This window comes from Mandrillus leucophaeus, unplaced genomic scaffold, assembly GCF_000951045.1.
Source record: "Mandrillus leucophaeus isolate KB7577 unplaced genomic scaffold, Mleu.le_1.0 Scaffold537, whole genome shotgun sequence".
NCBI classification, from domain to species: Eukaryota; Metazoa; Chordata; class Mammalia; order Primates; family Cercopithecidae; genus Mandrillus; species Mandrillus leucophaeus.
The window spans coordinates 1,911,221-1,933,453 of NW_012105775.1; the positions used below are offsets into that span (position 1 = coordinate 1,911,221).

General features: G+C 40.7%; 1 protein-coding gene across 1 annotated transcript in view; it reads right to left on the reverse strand.

The window, feature by feature from the left end:
• PCNXL2 (pecanex-like 2 (Drosophila)) overlaps positions 1-22,233 on the reverse strand; it is a 345,612-nt gene that overhangs the window by 284,151 nt on the left and 39,228 nt on the right. Inside the window, exons 5-8 of the mRNA XM_011997321.1 lie at positions 18,060-19,376; positions 12,643-12,790; positions 12,351-12,496; positions 10,720-10,813 (exon numbers count right to left, since the gene is read on the reverse strand). Coding sequence (XP_011852711.1) covers positions 10,720-10,813; positions 12,351-12,496; positions 12,643-12,790; positions 18,060-19,376 — 1,705 coding nt within the window. The remainder of the gene's footprint in view (positions 1-10,719; positions 10,814-12,350; positions 12,497-12,642; positions 12,791-18,059; positions 19,377-22,233) is intronic.

Below are 22,233 nucleotides of genomic sequence, written 5' to 3' on the forward strand. Positions count from 1 at the left end.
CAGGCATGGGGGAAGAGTATTTTGCCCTCAACTCACACCTAATTCTCCTTATTTTATAAAGACAGTCTTAAACAGCATATTAACTTCCCTCTTAATTAACCTCTTTTATAAGGTTTGAGTATTCTAGACAAGGCATGAGCATATTAAGAAAGATTCTCTTCTGAGCTTCATGACTGGTATATGTCTGCATCAGAAACCTGTATTGTCATCTGTATTGTCATGTGTATGTGGGCTCCCCATTTGGCCAGGAGGAAATGGTTACATGCTTACAGTAAGCATTGCTCAAATGGAGATGTTTCCCTATGTGATATAATTATCTGATGTCCTGATAGTGTAGTTATAATCCATGTGCACCAGCCTGCCCACCCAAGCACCAAAGAGACGACGATGCCCACAAAAATCACTGACATGGACAGGTGGACAGGAGTGCAATCTCTGAATAATTCCAAAGTCTATGTTCTTTGCTTGTGTCTCTACTCCGAGTATTTGCTGGTTATTCTCTCGCATCTTTTGAAGTTATAGACTGTAAGCATCATAATCATCTAGAAACACAATGTCTTAGTAACTTAAAGCCAAAGATTTTCCCACATTAATACATATAAAGTGAAAGCGTTAAGTTTCAAGAGGCATTTTCTCTTCCTCCAAAACAATAACGGCAATGGAAATATCCCAAGCCTGTAGTAACTATTCTGTGAACTGCAATACACGATACTTAGCACATCTGGTCTCAATTATCCCATTCTCTGGTGAATCTTTGGTAAACTAGTTTGGTTCAGGGCTATAGCAGAGATAAGTTTATTTAAGTTAGATTGAGCTCCAAGCAATAGCAGAAATAGTGACTAATGGTGGAAACTTTTAAAAGTGCTGCCACTAGAAAGTAATAAAGATGGGCCTGGGGCTAGAATCTAGCCTGGGCCAGAAGAGTGGACTCCTATATGGAAACAGTTGGGTCTCAAATTGACCATGACGATATTCCACCACACTGGACTCCCCAGATTTTCACCATCTGAGTTTCTACAAGTAACAGACAGTCAAAATACATGTGCTTCTTCTACACCGTCTCACTGATGTTGGAAAACCATTTCCTGAACTTCTTCATCTTCCCCAGAGTTTAAAGACGACAGCCCACCACTCTCAGGGAGGGGGCCTCCCTTTTTCTGCCTCTTCCCTTGTTTTTCAGGCTTCCTCCGGGGACATGGGCACGAGGCCCACAGAGGGACACAGACATGAAAGTCGCAGCAACATGTTCAGTATGTAGGATGTTTAACGAAAGCAGCACTGTTCTGCAAACCATAACCTGTTATTCTGAATTGTTTTACAGTCGGCAAAAAACTCTTCTTTTATGTTACAGCAAAATTTGTGTGAGTATCAGAGAAAAAGGCAGCGACACCGTGGAAGTGAGGCAAGGCCGGGAGCATGGGACCTGACTGCCATCATGTGGTGGCAGTGGCTGTGGCCACCCGAAGAGATCCACACTGAGTGGCAGGGCCAATTTTCAGGCTTTCAGAAAAGATGCCCCAGAGAACAAAATCTTTCTAGAATCAACCTCACAAACCTTTTGTCCTTATGACTCTATGCCTGGGTGAAAGTACAATCTCTTTCTAACATGTCTAAGAAAACAAGATAAGAATGACAGCGAAAGGAGCAAAGAGTAAAGAGTGAACGCCAAAAAGAGAGGACGTGGAAATTTGGGAGGGCAGACACTATTCCAAGGCAGACCCAGGTGATCATCTACCTCTTGCCAATCTTTTCCACCTCCGTGTGATCAAAGGCACCAAGAAACCGCAAAAGTTTTTCAAATCTGAAGCAGCAAATATCTATCTCTCTACTACCCAAATTAAGTGAGTGAGGCAGCTATATGCATACCTCAAATATTTGTAATAAAAGATGAAATTTCCAAACTATCATTGAATGGCACATGGTACTGGGTATATCTAATACTGAGAGAAGTTACAACGTTTTACTCTTCATTTTGAATATCTAGTTGACTTGTTTCGTTGCCCCACATTCCTGCTCAGCTATTCCAAACCAGAGTGTCACTATTATTTATTCTGACTAAAGTTAAAAACCCAGTCTAAACAGACACGATTACTTCTTGCTGCTTTCTGCCTGCTTATCTCCTCTGGGAACCAGGTAGATAATTAAACATTGTGGCTTTAGAGGACTTTCCTGAAAGTTAATCCCAATAAGTAAGAGGTCTTTTTGAGATAAGGGTCAGAGAAGCTGATAATGTCAACAAAAGAGTAAGAACTCTGAGGAGGTAGTAAAGATTAAGTACAGGGCTTCAGTCCACCTTTGCAGTATGGTACACAGCGGGATTAGAGATTTAGGGCAGCTTTCAAACATAAGCCTAATTTATAAACTGAAAATATCTGCTTCAATCTTTGCTACAATAATTCAAAAACAAAAGCCATGAATAAGTGAATTCACATAAATATTTATATTACCATCCTACTCTATTTTTTAAATAAAAACAAGTTGAAGTTCCATCCTTGATAAAAAAAATTCCCCAAAAAAGTCCTGCAAATGAATTTGCTACAGAATGACTCTTCCATTCAGAAGAGTACCATGCCTACTTTGTGAGTTATAGATCCTCAAAATGAATGTAAATATCATGTCTTTCCAATCAGATTTCACTGGGGAGCAGATGATATGCATTTTGCATGCATTTCCATTAGATTGTTTATGACACTGGAAAAGCCAGATTCATACGGAAACATGGTTATAGATTGTTCATAGAACGTTCTGCTATATTACTTGGATTAATTTATACACAAAGAAATATAAATATTTGCTGAACAAAAAAGAGAAACCGTCAAGCTTTAATTACAAGATCTACTGAGTAGTAATAAAAATTCACTCTGCAACAAACCCTTTGCACTCAAAAACACATTTCAACTTTCTAAGCAGCTTCACCTCCAACTTCCTAGGCAGATCGCCTATTTCCACTTCGGTTTTCCAGGCAGATTAGCAATTCCAACTTTCCAGGCAAATTAGTTCATTTTGGCTCTGAACTATTGAATCAATCTTGTGTTCTGGGTAATAAAATACTCAAGTGGATTTATCCTCTGGCAGTTTTTCCTACTAGCAATTCTAAAGGCTGCAATTCAAGTTGTAGTTTCCTCATTCCAGTTTCTGGGGAAAGCAGAACTGTGCTAGCTAATGTTACCAAAGGTACCTGCTCTATGGGCAGCTATCGTACAAGCGGAAAATGCTGCTGTGTTTCTGCAGCAGTCCACAAGAACTGCACTGGTTCCCACAGCGACAGTGAGGCCAAGGAGAGAAGTCTGTTTCCTCTCCCGGTTTCCTTCAGGAATCCCCAAAGAGACATGAAGTTACATTACTAACAATTCCCTATTCATACTTGGGAGTCAGGGATATAAAACTGTCCCATGGTAACAAGGCTGAACAATAGCTAAGAGGAATGGCTTTTTTGCCAATAATAAGAATCAGTCATTTAATGGCCCAGTTGGAGACAATCCCAGCCACTGAAGTCACCTCATAGGGAAAAGTCTGCTTTTCCAATATATCTTCCATGGCTGAATGACTTACAGCCCCAAGTAGGCATCCTTCCAAGTTCAAAATCAAAGTTTATGTTTACTGTAATAGAAGAACTTAAAATCTAATTGCATTAAAAGCCAAGGACATCATATTAAAGGACCTACTCTAAAATTATACATGCCAAGATGTTCGAACACAACAGGTTAATAAGGGGAATGCCTTCAAATCACATAAACCAACTCATAAAGGACTAGAGGAAAGGCTTCCACCTGGCCCAAAGTATTTTTGTTATATAAAATCGGGTGTTTTGTTATAAAAACTCAAGAAACAAAAGTCAACATCTTTTGGTATATCAAGTCACAGTGCACTTTATCTGAAGTCCTTCTGCTTCTATCCAAAGATAGTAACAACAGCCAACATTGACTGAGGGCCCTCTATGGCAGGCACTGTCCTAAACACTGCATGTGTACTATCACATTTAATTTTTTTTTTTTTTTTTTTTTTGAGACGTAGTCTTGCTCTGTTGCCCTTGCTGGAGTGCAGTGGTGTGATCTTGGCTCACTGCAACCTCTGCCTTCCAGGTTCAAGTGATTCTCCTGCCTCAGCCTCCCAAGTACCTGGGATTACAAGTGCATGCCACCACACCCAGCTAATTTTTGTATTTTTATTAGAGACACGGTTTCACTATGTTGATTCGGCTGGTCTTGAACTCCTGACCTTGTGATCCGCCTGCCATGGCCTCCCAAAGCGCTGGGATTACAGGCGTGAGCCACCATGCCCGGCCCACATTTAATTTTTAAAGCAAACCAGTGAATTATTACAGAGGTATTATCTGCATTTTTTTTGTTAGAAAATGGATACTTAAGATGGTTAAGCAAGTTGCACAATGTCAAACAAAAAGTAAATATCAGTGCTGGAATTTGAACCCAGATAAGTCCGAGACAAAATTTGTGTTCATATAGCTAGATACTAAACCTCTGATTTCAAGGAAGTAAAATTCTCAATGTCAGATTTTCCTCTGTTTTTAGCTTTCATACAGACAGAGAAAATTGTTTCCTTATGAACTAATAAAACACAGGGCTGGACTGGGCGCGGTGGCTCACGCCTATAATCCCAGAACTTTGGGAGGGTGAGGAGGGCAAATCACTTTGAGTCCAGGAGTTCGAGACCAGCCTCGCCAACATGACAAAACCCCATCTCTAGTAAAAATTAGCCAGGTGTGGTGGTGTGTGCCTATAATCCCAGCTACTTGAGAGGCTGAGGCAGGAGAATTGCTTGAACCCAGGAGGCAGAAGTTGCAGTGAGCCAAGATCACGTCAGTGCACTCCAGCCTAGGCCACAGAGCAAGACCTTGTCCCAAAAAAATAAAAAATAAAAATAATAAAAACTCAGGGCTGGAAAATTTGAGTCTCTACCTCTGATTTCTATGTAGATTGGTTTAAAACGGGTCATTTTACAGGTTTCATTTTACTGTACTTCCCCACTTATAAAAGGAGGAGATCACATTCTGTGTTCAAATGCCTTGATCTGGCAAACTGCTAGTGCTTTGGCTCTCCCTCTAACCGTCCCATCAAAGATGAGGGATTTACTAGTTGAGGTCGTTTTGATAATCCCACATTCATCAGGGTTGTTTTGCTCTGCACATAGATTCCCATCACTCCTGCTGCACAGAGAACAAACCACACTCCTCCACCAGTTTCATGTGCCCCAGGGCCCTACTCGGCCCCTCCTGTTTAGCTTCTCCTGCTGTCCTTCATCCCAGAACTCCAACTGGGCCATCTTTGCCACTTCCAATGATTCATTTGATTTAATCCCACATTTATTGAGCACCTACCTATAAAGGGCTAAGTGAAGGCTGGTTTTAGATGTATGCAATCTAGAAAAAGAGATGGGAACTCTCTACAAGTAAATAAGATACCAGGGAGAATGTGATCAGCATCCTCCTGGCAGCAACTTGAAGAGATGAATTTATTTTCACAGGGAGGACTGAGAAGGAAAAGAAGTATAACAGAGGCAGGTTGTAAATTGAGCTTTCAAAGATGAGAGTTTCAAAAGGGAGCAATGAGTGGAGACCTTGGCAAGGTGGTTTGGAGGCGCCTGCAGAGTGGGAACCACCAAGGGCGTCTGGATGCCGCACATGTGGGCAAGAAGAGCTGAGGGCAAGCGCTTTCCCACTGGAGAGGCAGGACAGAGGCTGACCACAGGTAGTGCACAGGCCACAGTCAACCATGCACAACCTGTGATCTGTAGTGGTGTTAAAAAAAAAAAAAAAATTAAAATCGGCTGGGCGCGGTGACTCACGCCTGTAATCCAGCACTTTGGGAGGCCGAGGCAGGCGGATCACGAGGTGAGGAGATTGAGACCATCCTGGCTAACATGGTGAATCCCTGTCTCTACTAAAAATACAAAAACATTAGCCGAGGCCGGGTGGCACGCGCCTGTAATCCCAGCTACTCAGGAGGTGGAGGCAGGAGAATCACTTGAACCCAGGAGGCGGAGGTTGCAGTAAGCCGAGATCCCGCCACTGCACTCCAGCCTGGGTGACAGAGGGAGACTCCGTCTCAAAAAAAAAAAAAAAAAAATTAAAATCAACAACATGAAACAAAATACACTTTTAGATACAAATATGCATTTCTAGCTCCTTGTGGAAAAAACTGGAAAATCCTGTCACCTGGGGCTTATGAGCCATCATAAGTAGACTAACATAGCAGCAGCCCTTCAGATGGGATAAATGCCCTCCGATTTACTGCAGCCATCACCACTCCTTTCTACCATTCCACACTGGGCCCCCTTCACCTATTTATCACACCCGCCTGGGCGTTGAGGAACCCTGAGCCTGTGACGCCTCTGTGGGGGATGGGAGCAGGGAGGGAGACTCACCTGTCCACCAGCCACTTACTATCTACATGAAGCTGAGCACTTCTGACAATCAGTCTTAGTTTCCTTATCTGTAAAATAGAGCTAGTATCACCAACCTCGGTTTGTTGTGCAGATAAAATTAGGTAATTTAACATTGAGCTTAGTGCATAAGTGTTTAACAAATGGTGGCTGTTACTACCAGAGCTATTGCAGGCAAGTGCCTCGTTCAGAGCCACGAACTGCTGTAATAGTACACATGGGAACAAGGGGTAAGGTACAAGACACTCAGTCTTCCATGTGGCAAAATCCTGACCTGCTGGCATTTCACTGGCTCTGCTCTGGTTCCATTCTTTACCTCTACCATGAGAGACGGAGATACAACGATGACATCCCCAGGTGCACATGCGCTTAGACGAGTGCACACACGCACTAGTATGTTAATTCAGAAATTCAAAGATCTAAATTGAGCCAGATGGCTGGTTCTTATTCTGCTTTCTGAGAATTTTTCTTTCAGATAGCCAACTCAAAGATTCCCAAATCATCATTACATCATGGCCTTCTGCAAAAGACAAAGCTTATAACAAATCCAAAGAAATTAGCCCCCCGTGAATGGGTAGCACAGCTTTCCATGTGTCAGAGTCTGGGGAGAAGTTTGAGACAATTGGAATATCCACCCTAAGCCTGTCAGACAGCAGTTTAAATCCAGAAGATCATCTGACTGACATAGGACTGACTCGTTTTTCTTGAGCACGAATTAAACAGATGGTAGCGCCTTAACTGCTTTTCCAGAACTACCTAGGGAACAGCTTCAATGCTGTAATTTTGCTAAGTGAAGTGACTGCAGTTTTGTGCTTATGCATCTGACAGGAAGCACTGTATATCTCCCGTGCCCAAATGGGCCGCTTAATGCCACACCACCACATAACAAAGTCCCCTCTATTATCTATCTTAAAGACTAACTATACATATAATAGCAAACCGTGTGTATTATTTTACTTTATCTTTGAAGCACAAGAAAGAGAAGTTACACATGGCAATGTGTCCTTCTTTTCTAGAACTCTTCTTGTTTGTTGGTGTTTTTGCTATATTTTGTTTTGTTTTTTGTAGAGATGGAGTCTTCCCATGTTGCCCAGGCTGGTCTCAGACTCCTGGGCTCAAGTGATCTTCCCACCTCAGCCTCCAAAAGTGCTGAGATTGTCAGGCATGGTGGCTCACGCCTGTAATCCCAACACTTTGGGAGGCCAAGGCTGGCAGATCATGAGGTCAGGAGTTTTGAGACGAGCCTGGTCAACATGGTGAAATCCCGTCTCTACTAAAAATACAAAAATTAGCCAGGCGTGGTGGCGAGCACCTGTAATCCCAGCTACTGGGGAGGATGAGGCAGGAGAATCACTTGAACCTGGAAGGCAGAAGTTGCAGTGAGCCGAGATTGCATCACTGTACTCCAGTCTGGGCGAAAGAGCAAAACTCCATCTCAAAAAAAAAAAAAAAAATGTTGAGATTACAGGTGTGAACCACCATGCTCAGCCCTTTTCTAGAACTCTTAAGACCAACACCCTGTCAAATAATGCTGGAAAAAGAGCAGAGAGTCAAAGACCCAAAACTTGCTATCTGAGACTGGCGGACCAAGGCCTTGCCCACTGGAGCATTCACACACGAGAAAAGCTAGGGGTGACTAGGGACATTCAATAAAGATTTTCTTCAAGGGGAAAGTCACTTGCAAAAAACTTGAACGTTTTTCTCTTTACAGGAGCTCAGTAATTAATTCAGTTGCCATTTCACCAGAAACAGAGTCCTCAGGGGTCACTTGTTGATTTTGCTGCCTGGCTTTTGTCCACAGAACTCCAAATACCCCTCGGAGAGCCGGCCCCATCCAGTCTCAGGGGGAACCTCGAATCCAGTTCTGGGTGTGTAAGTAAGCCCAGACCAAGTGCTTGCTTGGTCTTAGTGATTGGGCTCAGGGAATATGGCTCAGTCAGAACCAATCAGACACAATGAGACCTTCCATGGGGTCTACGGGAAAGAAGCATACTGTTCTTGCTGGACTTAGATGAGAAAAGACACAAAATCTAGGGTAATGACAGCTGTCTTTTGACCGCTAGGGTGAGGTGTTTGAGAATGGTGTCAAAACAGAGGAACAAGAGAGCGATGGAAATGGCAAAACTAGGCCCCAATGACTCAATCTGAACCTCTTTGTCTAGACAGATGTCTTTATCTAGACACTCCTGAAGACAGATGGACTCAAGACTGTTCAGTTACATCACCGCAAAATCCCCACTTTGAGTAAACCTGTCTGAGATGGGTTTCCCTCCTGTGTAACAGAAAGGGGTCTGACTGTTCTATGGACTTGAAAAGGCACATAGGAAAGGGCCAGGTATTCTGAGACTCTCCACTAAGCCACATGCCTCACAAGAAAGTTCAGCATCAACACTGCTCAGTTGCCTCTCAGTCCAACACCCTCGCAGCACCTCAACACAACCTCACCAAAAGCCATTTCACCAAGGCTGAATGCACTGTGGCAAACCTATGTCCAGGCAGCTCTGGAAACGGAAGGCAGGTTAAATATAAAAGAGCTGTAATCTGGAAAGGAAATGCAGAGGAAATGAAAGAAAGTAGAGGCTGGAGGAAGTTTAATAAAGAGAGAGAAATTTAAGGGGAGAAAGCAAGTTAGCAGGTCGTGCTACAAGAGGCAGAGCCTAAGGAACTGAGGCTTAATGAAAACACTATAGGTCCTCTCTCTCATTTTTATTTGGATACTGTAAATTTTCAGTTTTTTAAGGCTCTGGATATATGGCCTTATTCTAACTATCATTACTGACAAATGCAGTCCAAGTATTTAACCTAGAGGAAAAATGACATATGTTTATCCTGGGGGGGGAAATTAAAACCAAAAATCTTATAACTTTACTTTGGGATAAAACAAGAATTTGTTCTAAATTCAGCTTAGAAAAACTTCAACTTTTAGCTGGGAATTGCAGAATAATATGGCAGTTTTCAAAGCTGTGTTCTCATGCAATTGCATCTTTTGTCTGAGAAAGCTGCCATCTTAGATGACTAAACTCATCAAACCATCATAACGTCTAGGATGTCCTGGAGGTTAGAGTAAAGATGTGGACAGCAAACCTCCCTCTCCTCTTGGGTGTCCATTTGCATGGGGACTCTGCATGCTTGTTGGATGGAGGAGAAGAAATTTGTGCCATCTGGATTGCTGCATGGTACCTGAGGGAAAAGGAGAAAGAGTGGACGGCAAGTGGGGGATGAACAATATTTCTGTTTCCCCACAGGAGTGACTGTGGGCACATGCAGGGTGCTTTAGTGCAAAGCTCAGAAGGGACTGCGTGGCGAGAGAGAGCCGTCACCTACAGTTCCCATCAGACCTACCTGAATGGCAGGCACTAGCATTCCTAAGCAGGTAAGAAACAGTAGTGGCATTAAAAAGAGAATGCCCTAAGAAGCTGGCACACGACAGCATTCCACCTGGAGGCCAGAATGCAAGGACAAAGACAGCCTTTATTCTAAGCACACAGAAGCCTCCCCCTGAATTTCCCATACACCCTTGGGAAGACTTTAAACTTGGAAAGACACACGGGGTCACAGGCTCTGAAATTAAGGTTTAGATGTGAAGCGCAAGACTTTCCAGTTACACCGCAAAAATCTCCCATAAGCCCTCAAATATACGTGTAATTCTAAAGAAGGATACATGAACAATTTACTTCCACACTTAGAGCAACCAACTGAGACATGGCCATATGGATTATCCACAAAGAATCTTGAAGCCCAGGATGAAGGATGAATTCTGTCTGCCACTGACAAGATGTACAGCTTGCCCAACACACTATTAATCATCATATGTCCCAGATATGCAAACTAACTTAATATCAACTTCACCTAATTTAATATCAACACAATTAAGAAAGTTATTCAAAGCATTCTGAAGTACAATAGAAAAGATGTGTATCTATCTGTAGAACAGTTTGCCTTCATTACTGTAAATGAGAATAAATGAGAACTAACCACATTTCTAGTCCGCTCCTTGGGACAAATTTAATAATGTGTTTGAGATCTGCATCACCATCTTTCTTGAAGGGAACGTTATTACGTTTATACAGGGTTCCTGTCTATTTATATTACCTACATGTTATCTTCGTTTTTGGAAGCAGCAACGATTAAAATGGTTTCATTTATTTTTCATTATTTCAGAATGTCAGATTTTCTTTTTCTTTCACGCAAAACTACATGCTTTAACAACTACAGAGGGATTAACACATTTCTTCTAAACCAGAATCCTCACTTTATCTTCATCGCTGTGTCTCCCAGCAATGCAACAGCTCTCAAGCCTGGAAACAAAGCTCCACTCACCGAGCCTGAGACAGACAGTCACAGTTTGATGGTAGAGGCTGTAAAGGACCTTCTTTCTGATTTCCGGATTTTAAATAACAGGATCTAATTTCCCCTGTAAAATCAGAAAATTTCAGCAAAGAATATGACATAATTATTCATATAGAATTGTTTCAACTTACACAATTTTCAAGTTAAAAGGAAACTTATTTTGGTCTGTTGTAATAACTGTTGACAATCTGGATCCATTCTTTGTATTTCTCCACAGAACGTATATCATGAGAAGTTGAAGGATGTCTGAAAGAAACGTGACTAAGAAAAGTTTCTTTGACCTGCTTCCCTGCTAATATACTTAGACAAGTTTTGACTTGGTTACTTATGATTTAATTGCTTTTGACAGACTTATTTGTATCATCTCTTAATTCACTTTACATACATTCTCTTCATGTGTCAGCATGATCTGTGCTAGCATATACCTGGATTTTTTTGTATACGAATACCTCGGTGTCATGTGCAAAAAGCAGCTTATTAAGAGTACAGTTTTGATTGATGGACCACATGAGACCATCTCTGCCTCCAAATGTGCAGACGAGCCAGTGCCACAGCACACTGACTGATGTGTCAGCCTGTTAATGAGGAAAAGCAAGAGGTGGAATTAATCTGCAGAGTTCAATTAGCTCCACTAAAGCAGTTCAGGATACTGAGGTATGAAAATCTGTTCCCTTTCTAATGATGTAAACGGTTTCTGCCCAGAAGAGCTCCTACTAGTGCCTTCTTCAGTTGACACAGGAAGCGTAATTAACCTCGTCTGTTGTGAGCAGCTGGAAGGTGGCCCTCAACTCAAAGGGGTTTTCCACCAAGAGAAACTGTAACAACCGCAGCCCCTGTGGAGGCTTTCATGTAAGTGCTAATGTTGTTCTTTATGATGTAAAAGTCCCTTATATTTCTGCACATGCCAAAGCATTTAAAACTATAAACTACCGAACTCCAGATAAAGTAACCATATAATGTATTCTCCAAACCAGCATCCTTTTGAGAGTAAAATAACAAGCACTACTGGAGCTATATGATACATAAGCCAAGGCCCGTCCCAGAAAAACTAGGACCCATATCCCTTATCCTTTGAACTTTGAACTTGCCACTTTATAATTCTCTAAGTATACTATTTTAAATCCTTTTTATAACAAGGCGATGGAAAAATATATCAAGGTCAGGTGTACAACACAGGTCCAACAAATATTTACTGACTACTGGGCATTGCCCTCTTGAAGTTGATAACTGTGAGGGGGAAATGCCATTAATCAAATTATTATACAAGCTGTAATATTATCAAAGAAGGAAAGAGACGGGGTGTTAAGAGAACAACAAAAACTGACGAACCTGATTAAGTCTGGGGAGTTCAGGAAAGGTGTCCCTGAAAAACTTACCTTAGGACCAAGATCTGAAGGATCAATGGCACACACGGGCACAGCATGTGTAAAGACCCTGAGATGGGAGGCAGCACACTCCGTTCAAAGAACAGTGTGTGGGCAAATACGGCGTTAAGTCTTCCAGTTCTCAAGTCTAGTGCTCAGGCTAAGATATCACGATGAGTCTGAGAAAGCTGACGGTTTTCCCTGCTTGTTCATTAGTAAAGAGCTCCAAAGACTCACCATGTTCATCAATGAAGACATGCATAGCATCCACAGATATCTCTTCTTGTACAGACGTTTCAGGCCCACTGATGACTTGCAAGACAGAACTATCTTGTTGGGAAGTTACCCTGTAGATTATCTGTCTTTGTCTATTGCCCTGGAAACTTAACACATATAAAAGTTTCAAAAAAAAAAAAAATCATTAGAAGTTCTTCCTTATCCTTGATAAAGCATTAAAAGCAGAAGCCAGTAAATGAGGCTGTCTCATGGTTTATGACTAAGTGAAACTAAATAAGTAACTTATCCTTACAAGGCCGTAGTCTTGGCAGGCTGAGTGCACGCGGGGCTGGTGCTAGTATGGTCTTGACTTTGTAAGTCTGGTTTTCCTTGCTTAGGACTGTGTCCACTGGGCTTTTCATTTTCGAGGATTTCCTCCTTTTTTTCCTGGGAAGTGTTATCTGAAAAACATTGCTTTACCTGTTAATATAATATAAAATAATTCAATGTGAAAGCTCTGGGAAATAAGTTACCAAAACTGAAACAAGAATAGAAAGAAAATCTAAGCAGCTCCTCTGCATGCAAAAGACTTTTAAATAATTTTTCATTTTCCTAATTATGGAAGTACCTACATATATTTGAAAAACAGAAGTATGTATAAGTCTGAGATGTGTTATTTAGGCGTCTACAAACACCTACTATTTTATATACAGGTTGAGGGACTCCCTTGAAATAACTCGGTGACCACACATGTGCCCAGCTGGAAATCACCCATTTAGGTTACACAGGTCTGAAAGGTTCATGTCTCATAAATGAATAACCTCAGATTCTAAAAAATTACAAAAACAAATCTGGCTATTTCAGAGCAAGGTCCCCTTTACCATTTATAAATCTTAATAGTCTTTCTTCTCACTCACTCTCTAAAACTGAATTTTCAAGCTAAAGCTAGAATTGGACCCTTCATAAAGCAAATACTTGTAAGTATAGCTGGGGGTGGCGGTTGTTTTTGTTTGTTTGTTTGTTTGTTTGAGACAGGGTCTGGCCCTGTTGCCAAGGCTGGAGGCGGGAGTGCAACAGTGGAATCACAGCATACTGCAGCTTCAACCTCTTGGGTGCAAGTGATTCTCCTACCTCTGCCTCCCAAGTAGCTGGGATGACAGGCACATGCTACTACATCTAGCTAATTTTTAAAACTTTATATAAGTATAGGGGCACGTTATGTTGTTCAGGCTGGTCTTGCCCTCCTGGCCTCAAGTGATCCTCCCACCTCAGCCTCCTGAAGCACTGGGATTACAGGCATGAGCCACCACACCCACACCTGGCCAAGTATAGCTGGTATAGCTGATTTTGAACAATATGCTTATTGTACTGTGTAGGACACAGTGAGCTACAACACCTATTCCTTGCCCTGAGAACATTTTAAGGTGAATGAGAATTCCAAGATCAATAGGTACAGAATGTTTTTATTTTTTTTGCATTTTTTGAAGACTCTTTAAACAATGAACCACTAAGGGTCTCAGGTTATACCATTATGCAAAATGGACTGCATATGACCCTGAGGATCAGCCCTTCCTTCTCTGTGGACACATTCCAACTGTCACTTTTAAGATCAAAAGGACCATTGTACTCCCATGACTTACTCTGAGTAAATGATTGGCTCTTAAGCTCAACAGCCTGTGCCTGAGAGAACAGAATTGAGCCTGAACCTACAAGTTCTTTCAAGACACACCATTAGAAAAGTCTATCAAGACCTGCCTAAGCCCTCAGAAAGCAAAACTGTGTTAGTGTCTGTGGGATATAAATCACATCCTTGCGTCTAGAACAATGTTATTCATCCTGAAACTTCAAGTAATTAGAGGAGCAATGCTGGCTTCTCTGTGAGTCCTGAAGATAAACATTTTCAGCACATCTGTGAAACTACCATAAGAATTTCCTTGGTATGAAAATGTTTGCATTTCATTTGACAGCCTGTCAAGATAGAAGTTTTCACAGTTTTCAAGAAACACATTTATAAGAAAGTGATATCATAACAAATAGCTTTAGCCAGTAATCATGCCTCATAAAAAAATCGCAGAAAGGCACATTGACACAGCTCTCCTGTTTCACACTAAGAGTCTTTGAATTCGTTTGTTCACATCTCTTCATCATATCTTAGACTCCTTTTCTCTTAAATGGGTACATTACGTAAATCAACATATGGGTGATTTTTTTCCTTTTTTCCTTAAAAAATACATTTATATAAATGTTTCTGTTTATAAAAATACTACGCATTCATTGTATGTAATTTAAAACTACACAAAAGAAAAAACTTTGAATCACTCCTAATCCTGCCATCATATTACCACTGGAGCCAATTTGATATATATCATACCAATCTCTTTTTCCTAGATATATGCACTTTTTTTTTTTTTTTAACAAAAATGAAGTCATAATACAGGTATGGTTTTATACTTATCATATTTATCTTAAACTACTATAAATATTTAATGTCATTGGATATTCATCTACATCATCTAAAAGTAGTAGTTATATATTATACTGATAATGGTATAATTTAAATAGACCCTAACTATAAATTTACATTGTTTCCATTTTCCATATTATAGACAATTTTTCAATGATCATTTCTATATACATTCATGATTCTTTTCTTAGAAATTCTTAGAAGTTAGGAGACTGAATATACGAATGGACAATGGCCAGAAATTATTCATAACGTAGAACTCTGACCAATAATCTGCAGCAACCAGCTGAGAAAATCAACCCATTATCCAGGGTAAGCAGCCCAGGAAGACAACATCCTATGCACAGGTCAGGCTCGCAGGAAGTCAGACCACTGTTTCTGGCAAACAATCCAGGAAGCCAAACAATAACCCCCATAATAATTAGCCCGAAATGGCTAGGACTTGATTCACAGCTGACAGCTTCCCTAATGTGTGTCCCTGCTTCCAACTTAGGACCACCCAAAGAAAACCAAATATAGTCCCCTAATGAAGCACATAGGATGCCTCACTCCTAGTCTAGCCACCTCCAGCTTCATAATGCCCAGAACCTCCAGTCAGGGCACATCTGAAGCCTTCCCTTTTTTCCACTATAAAGCTTTGTCATTCTAGTTGCCTTTAAGTCTCAAGTGAACCCAAGTGATGATGGCTGACTCCCTCACCATAAGTAAGCTCTGAATAAATAGACTTTGCTTGTTCTCATATGGGCAGTCCTCATTTATTTCCACAAAGTAAAATAAAGTTGTGTCAAACAAAAAAGCAAACAAACATGCTTTAAAGGTTTTTCAAAAGTGTGTGGTTTTCCATAGCCTTGAATTCTAGGATATTGCTGAGACCTGAGAATAATCCTCTGAAGAGAACCTGGGCTGGAAATAAGAGTACATTAGAGAGAACTAGAAAATCCTGTATCTTTTTCTAGTGAGGTCCAAGTTCAAGCACTGTCCTACTGATGAGCAGGAAAACGATTTGAGAACATTTCCTAAGCTGCTAATATCATTAAACACCGTCACGTTGTTTTATAAACAAACTCAAAAACTGGGTTTTCAGATTACAATAACAAATACTTCAGTGAAAGAAGAATAAGAGGATATTACCGATCTCAAAGACACATGACACCACTGAAAAACTATCTAAATTGCCACCTTTGATGTTGATGGCCTTCTAAGAGCTAAAAGATTCATTGTAGTCTGTCCTTTCTTCCTTCAATTAAAATCCTCTGTCCTTTCCTAAAAGAAGCATGTAATTCATTCCAACTCCTCCCTTCCTGCTGTACCTTCAAGTTCTTGGTATCTAAGTCTATCTCTTCCCATAGAATACCACCTCATAGCTCCCTGCACACAACCTCGATGTCCAATTTAATCGTTCTGATTGAATGTGGCTGGCTGAAAATATGAAGAAGAGCAAAAACTCAAGCAGGCAAACCAAAGAAACTTTACATATGGCCTGAGGGGAAAACAAAAATGAGAGACTAAAATTGATCAAATAGCAAAACTTTCCACATATTTTCCTAATTGAATCCTCACAATAAATCTGTAACATATTATGATTCCTGCTTTGTAGAAGAAACTCCAACACAGATGGATTTGATCAATTGTCCAAGCTCAACCAGCCGGTATTACTGAACCAAATCTGGCCTTGTGCTATCTGGTTCCAAAGTCAGTGCTCTATCCACTGGACACATTGCTTCTCGGAAGGCCTTCATGTGCTCTGGGTTAGCACTGCCTAATACAGCATCCAATAGCCACATGGCTACTTAAATGAATTAAAATGTAATAAAATTTTAAATGTCACTTCTCACCTGCACAGCTCCCTTTTAAAGTATTAAACAGCTACATGTGGCCATTGGCTACCATATTGGACTGCAGATACGGAATATTCCTACCACTGCAGAAAATTTTATTGGACAGTGCTAGCCTAGAGGTATGAATCTCTATATTGGATAGATAATAAACACCCACATCTTTTATTAGAAACATTTTTGTCTCAAGTTACTCCTGCTTTATATACCGCCCTGTCTGTTAAAAAGTTTAAGTAATCAGAGAAAATTTCTCAGAGCCACCAGTATGGAGCCAGAGGAGCCCCTGGCTGTCCAGAGAGCAGAGGAAAAATCCCAGCACTAAGAAACGTTACCACCTACAGCACAGAAAATGAGCTACCATATGCAAACACGACTTTCAGTAAGCATTCCTACCATACAGATGCTATCTCAACACAGATCTATATAGAAATGATATGCTCAGAAATCACAGCATTAACAGAATTTAAAGCTAAAAGACCTTATAAAAGCTCTAGTCCAGTAACATCATTTTAGTCATGAGGAAACTGAGGCCCAGAGATATTAAGTAACCTGAAAATAAACTTACCTTATCTTCATATAGGAAATATCATTTAATTTTTATGCAAGGACTCTGGAACAAGACTGCCTGGAATCAAATCTCAGTTCTAGCACCTCCTGAACTTACTAGACACTTGGGAAAGCAAGTGAAAATTTCTGAGCCTCATCCGAAGAACAGGAAGGATAATGGTATATCCATAACACAAAGTTATATAAAGAGTGAGTTAATATGACAGTAATTGTATAATTTATCATCTAAACTGGGGACTCTTTTGAGAGAGAAAGTCAGTGCTCTTAATAATTATGTTGGCAAAACCATGTGTAAATGAGGACCCTTCCAGGCAAACCACAAGGTACAGTCACCCTCGTTAATATATGCAAAGTGATTAGAACACTGCCTGGCATAAATTAAGAGCTGCAGAAGAGTTTGTTATTATTATGGGTACAACATGGGATAATTAGTGAATTCTGTATTTTATAATAGAACTCAGCAGGAAAAGTAGATTCACTTCATAGAAATTTGTCTTAGAATCAACTTTCCCAGAAGGCATCTATTTCATAAAGGAAGAAACATCTATTGCGAGTACTTGCCACAGTAGTAAAATATAATTGCTTATTTCCCTGGGAGTAAATAGTCTTGCCTTCTAGAATAGGGAAGCAAAAAAATCATGATAATGCCTTAAGTGTCCTGGTAGAGTAGGACAATATATGTACACATGTTCATCACAGAGCTTAGTCTCGGTAATTCAGCAAATATTGATGACAAAGCCAAGCAACAAACGATTGCCCAAGAGTTGTCCCACTATTTGCAAAATCAAATCACAGAAGGCAAATGGCAAAAAGGCATATTGCCTTCTATGTCATCATCAGAACGGAACTGATGTGGAATCGCACCTTGGAGAAGCCCACTTTCTTCATTCTGCTCTGCTGAGCCATTCAATTGATTGGATGCCGCCATCTTGGAAGTATTAATGGATTCTAACAGGGAGACAAATTCCAGGAAGTTGGACTCATTTGGTATTTGTCCTTCCTTAGCCTCTAGGTCAGATTTGGAAGTTGGCATTGTTTTCTCTGTATCATTAACAATTTCTGCAGAACTTTTACTCAAGAAGACATCTGTCCCACTGTCCACACTGAGCACCCGGGCATGCCTCTTTTCATGGCTGGACTTACAAGACAATGGGTCAAGGTTAGTCAGGCCTTCCTTCCCCACCTTAGACTCAGAGGCTGTATCAGGTGTAAGCCGGGACGCTGATTCCCAGGGTTCCCGTGAGGAAGAGCTGTGATCCTTGGTGGCACTTCTCCCCTCCCCAGATCCATAGCCAGAACACTGATTGGTGGATACCCTTGCCTTCAGTCTCTCTGGAGTCCTTTCACTTCCATTGCCTTCAGGACAGGGAACACCTCCTCCCCCACCCTCAGGCAGGTCCAGGGTGATCACGGGAATTGAGATCTGCTCGGCATTGGGAGAACTGGCCGCCCCTGGGTTAGTTGGCTCAGCATCAGACTTTACACCGGTCTTCTCTATGCCAACCACCTTCAGGTGGAGGGAGCTTTCCAAATCTGTCATGGAGTTTGGGGTACTGCTCATCGTGATAACAATTTTTATGGGTTCATGTAGACTCAGTGGGTCCCCGGGTTGAGAAGTATCGATGAGAGTAACAGCTACCTCACTATCTGAGGAGTCCACTTCCTGGTTCAAGGGCAGGTCCACCTGGCAGGAGGTATCCACCTGACAGGATGTGTCTGCTGGCTCCTCCACAGGCTTGGCCACGATGGTGTCACATTGAGGGCAGCTGCTGCTCAGGCTGTCTTGGGGTGACTTGCTTTGTACCCGTTCCCTTACGGAACCCTGGGGACAACTGACAGGTTCTGGAATCAGGACTGAATTCTCACTCCCCCATGGCTGGAAAGAAATGTCTGTTTCTAGTAAGTCATACTGAGACAAAGACAGGTGGGGCAACTTCTTCAAGGGTCCCTTATCCACTAAGCCACCCTCGGATCTGTGGCGCAAAGGAGGCTGCCCCTTGCCTCCTCTTTCCTTTCCTTTACCATTGATGAGAGTTTCTGTGGCAATTGGTTTTACGGGTATTGCTGACTTGGGCATGGTTTCCAGCATGTGTGCTTGACAAGCAGGTAAACTTTCCATTTTGATACCAGGTGAGGTAGATGACACTGGTGCTATGGGATGGTCTTCTGATAGAATGACACCTGAAATGAACGACACATGGCAACTTTATTAGCATTGGAAATGAATGAGTGATGCCCAAGAGCCAGACCTAATGAATAATAACAAAACTAAAACAGCACCAGCAACTAATGGAATTGGATACTTTTTTTTTTAACTTTAAGTTCTGGGATACATGTGCAGAACAGGTATAGATGTGCCATGGTTGTTTGCTGCACCTATCAACCCATCATCTAGGTTTTCAGCCCTGCATGCATTAGGTATTTCTCCTAATGCTCTCCCTCCCCTTGGCCCCCAACCTCCGACAGGCCCTGGTGTGTGATGTTCCCCTCCCTGTGTCCATGCGTTCTCATTGTTCAACTCCCATTTATAAGTGAGAATATGCAGTGTTTGGTTTTCTGTTCCTGTGTTAGTGTGCTGAGGATGATGGTTTCCAACTTCATCCATGCCCTGCAAAGAACATGAACTCATTCTTTTTTATGGCTGCATGGATACTTATTTTTTAAAATAACATTCCCACTGTGAAATTATTCTTGAAATACAACAATAAAAATAAAACAAATGAAAAGCAATACAGTATAACAACTATATATATAGCGTTTACATTGTATTAGGTATTATAAGTAATTTAGAGATGATTTAAAGTATACAAGAGGATGTGTGTAGGTTACATGCAAATACTATGCTATTTTATATAAGAGACGTGAGCAACATCCACAGATTTTGGTATCCACGGGGGTCCTGGAACCAAATCCCTTAAAATACTGTAGAATACCACCAACTAAGATGGTGTCTTTTATAAGATTTGACTAAGGAAAAAGCAAAATTCTTTGCTTTACTATAGTGTTGCTAAGAAACACTGGATTTACTCGCCAGGTATGGGTTTAAATGCTACCTGTACATTTTACATACTATGACTCAGAATGAAATAATGTACGTAAAACTTCTACTGCAATTCCTAGTACAAGTAAAAAATGGGAAATTATTTTTTTAATAGGAATGGTGAAATTAAAAGGCCAGACCAGATATTCAAAGTACATAAGATGATGAGCTATAGCACACCTCATCTAGAAGAATATGTTTAATATGAAGGAAAAGGTATGTGCTTGTATATATGTGTATAAAACAGACATAAAGTAACTGTTATGAAGCTGTATGTGCAACCAAAATATTAGAAATCTAACTAATGTGAATTTATTTTAGTAGTAATAACACACAAAAAAATCTGGACAATCCTTTACATATTGTTATAATGGGATACAGCTGACTGATGAAAAAAGAAACTTCATTTTAGGGGTTCAGGGCTATGGTGCTAATTTCAGCTGTTTTCTAGAAGAAATTAAATTTTACACCATTTTCAAAACTGAAATAGTGCATAAAATTTGTCTTTGTAGTAGTAGAAAAGAAAACAGAATTGCAGAGAAACAAAGGAATTAATTCAGGCTTCCAAAAGATGTTTTCTAAGCCTTCTGCAGGTAGTCAAAAGATTAAAAAATAATAATAATCTTAGTAAAAATGTAAAACAAAAATTGTTTAAGTTAAAGGAAAGATCCCCCAAAACAAAATTTGTAACTTGAAAGAAAGGTAGATATGCAGAATGCTATACAATTTATCCTGTCATTTTTTGATGTATGTACTATAATACAAATTTTTATATGGATGATAACTTATCATCCATAAAAAAACTTACATGTCTGCTCTTTATAAGTCAAATGAAATGAGGCATAGACTGGAGAAATGACAATGAATTATGATCAACAAAATATCACAATTTGAATTAAGACTTGATACACAAATACTGATGAGAAAAAATTAAAATTAAGAGTTAAAGAAACAAAGTCAAAATATAACTATGCAGTCTTACGTATAGTTCTTATTTTCAGTTAATCCACTGGCATTCTGTTTTATAAAAATATTTTTCACTTCACTGAGGATAATGCAGGGATAAAATATGAATGATGACACTTTACCTTTGAGATCTTCTACGGTTTCCTGTGCTGACAACTCCTAACAAATGAAAGAAACAAAAATCAATGGATGACTCAGCTGATCGTCCATTTCCAGACAGTCGGCAATAACTGACCAGCAGTCACTGGTTTTCTAAATGGCATGTAGGGAAGAGACAATACAGTGTTCACTCTCCTTAAGCTTCTATAAAATGGGGACCAGAATGGATACAAATGTACGTAAGTGTGGACATTCAACCAAGACAACTGTACTGTGACAAAGGGAGATTTGCTACTAAGAAAGTAAACAGAGAAGGAATAAGCCACTACTGACACTATAGCGAATGGAGCTCGATAAAGTTAATCTAGAAAAAAGGTAATTTATTGACTTCCCAGAAAGACAAGTGTGATTTAAAATGGAAAGCAGAGGCGATATCCATTTCAGGTGGAAGGCACTGCAGATATGATGACTTCAATGAATGACAACAGGAAGAAGCAAAGGCCTGCAAATTGGTTCTCTGTGCAGTGTGGCTGACCCAGCAGTGGGGGTGGATGGCAGAGGAGGCCAGAGAGTGTGCTTTGAACACATGACTGGGCATTTATCGTATGGTCCCAAGGGCACCCTTCAGGCCATTTCCAGACCCTGGGATGTGATATTCACTGTACACGGGCCAGTGATTACAGCATGCAAGCTACAATCACTGCTGCTGAACACTCCCATTCTAGGTGAGATCAACACCGAAACCACATGAAGAGGGTGAAACAGGAAACAAGACCACTAACCAATGGCCCAGAAGAGTGATGAGAGGTTATGCTTTGCCCTCTGGAGCTGCAGCGGAGGGGAGGCGTGGAGAGGTTTCGACTGGCCTCTTCCTTTTTGCCATTGTGAATCTGCCTATTATTGCTAACCCAACATGAGAAACACAAGAGCAGT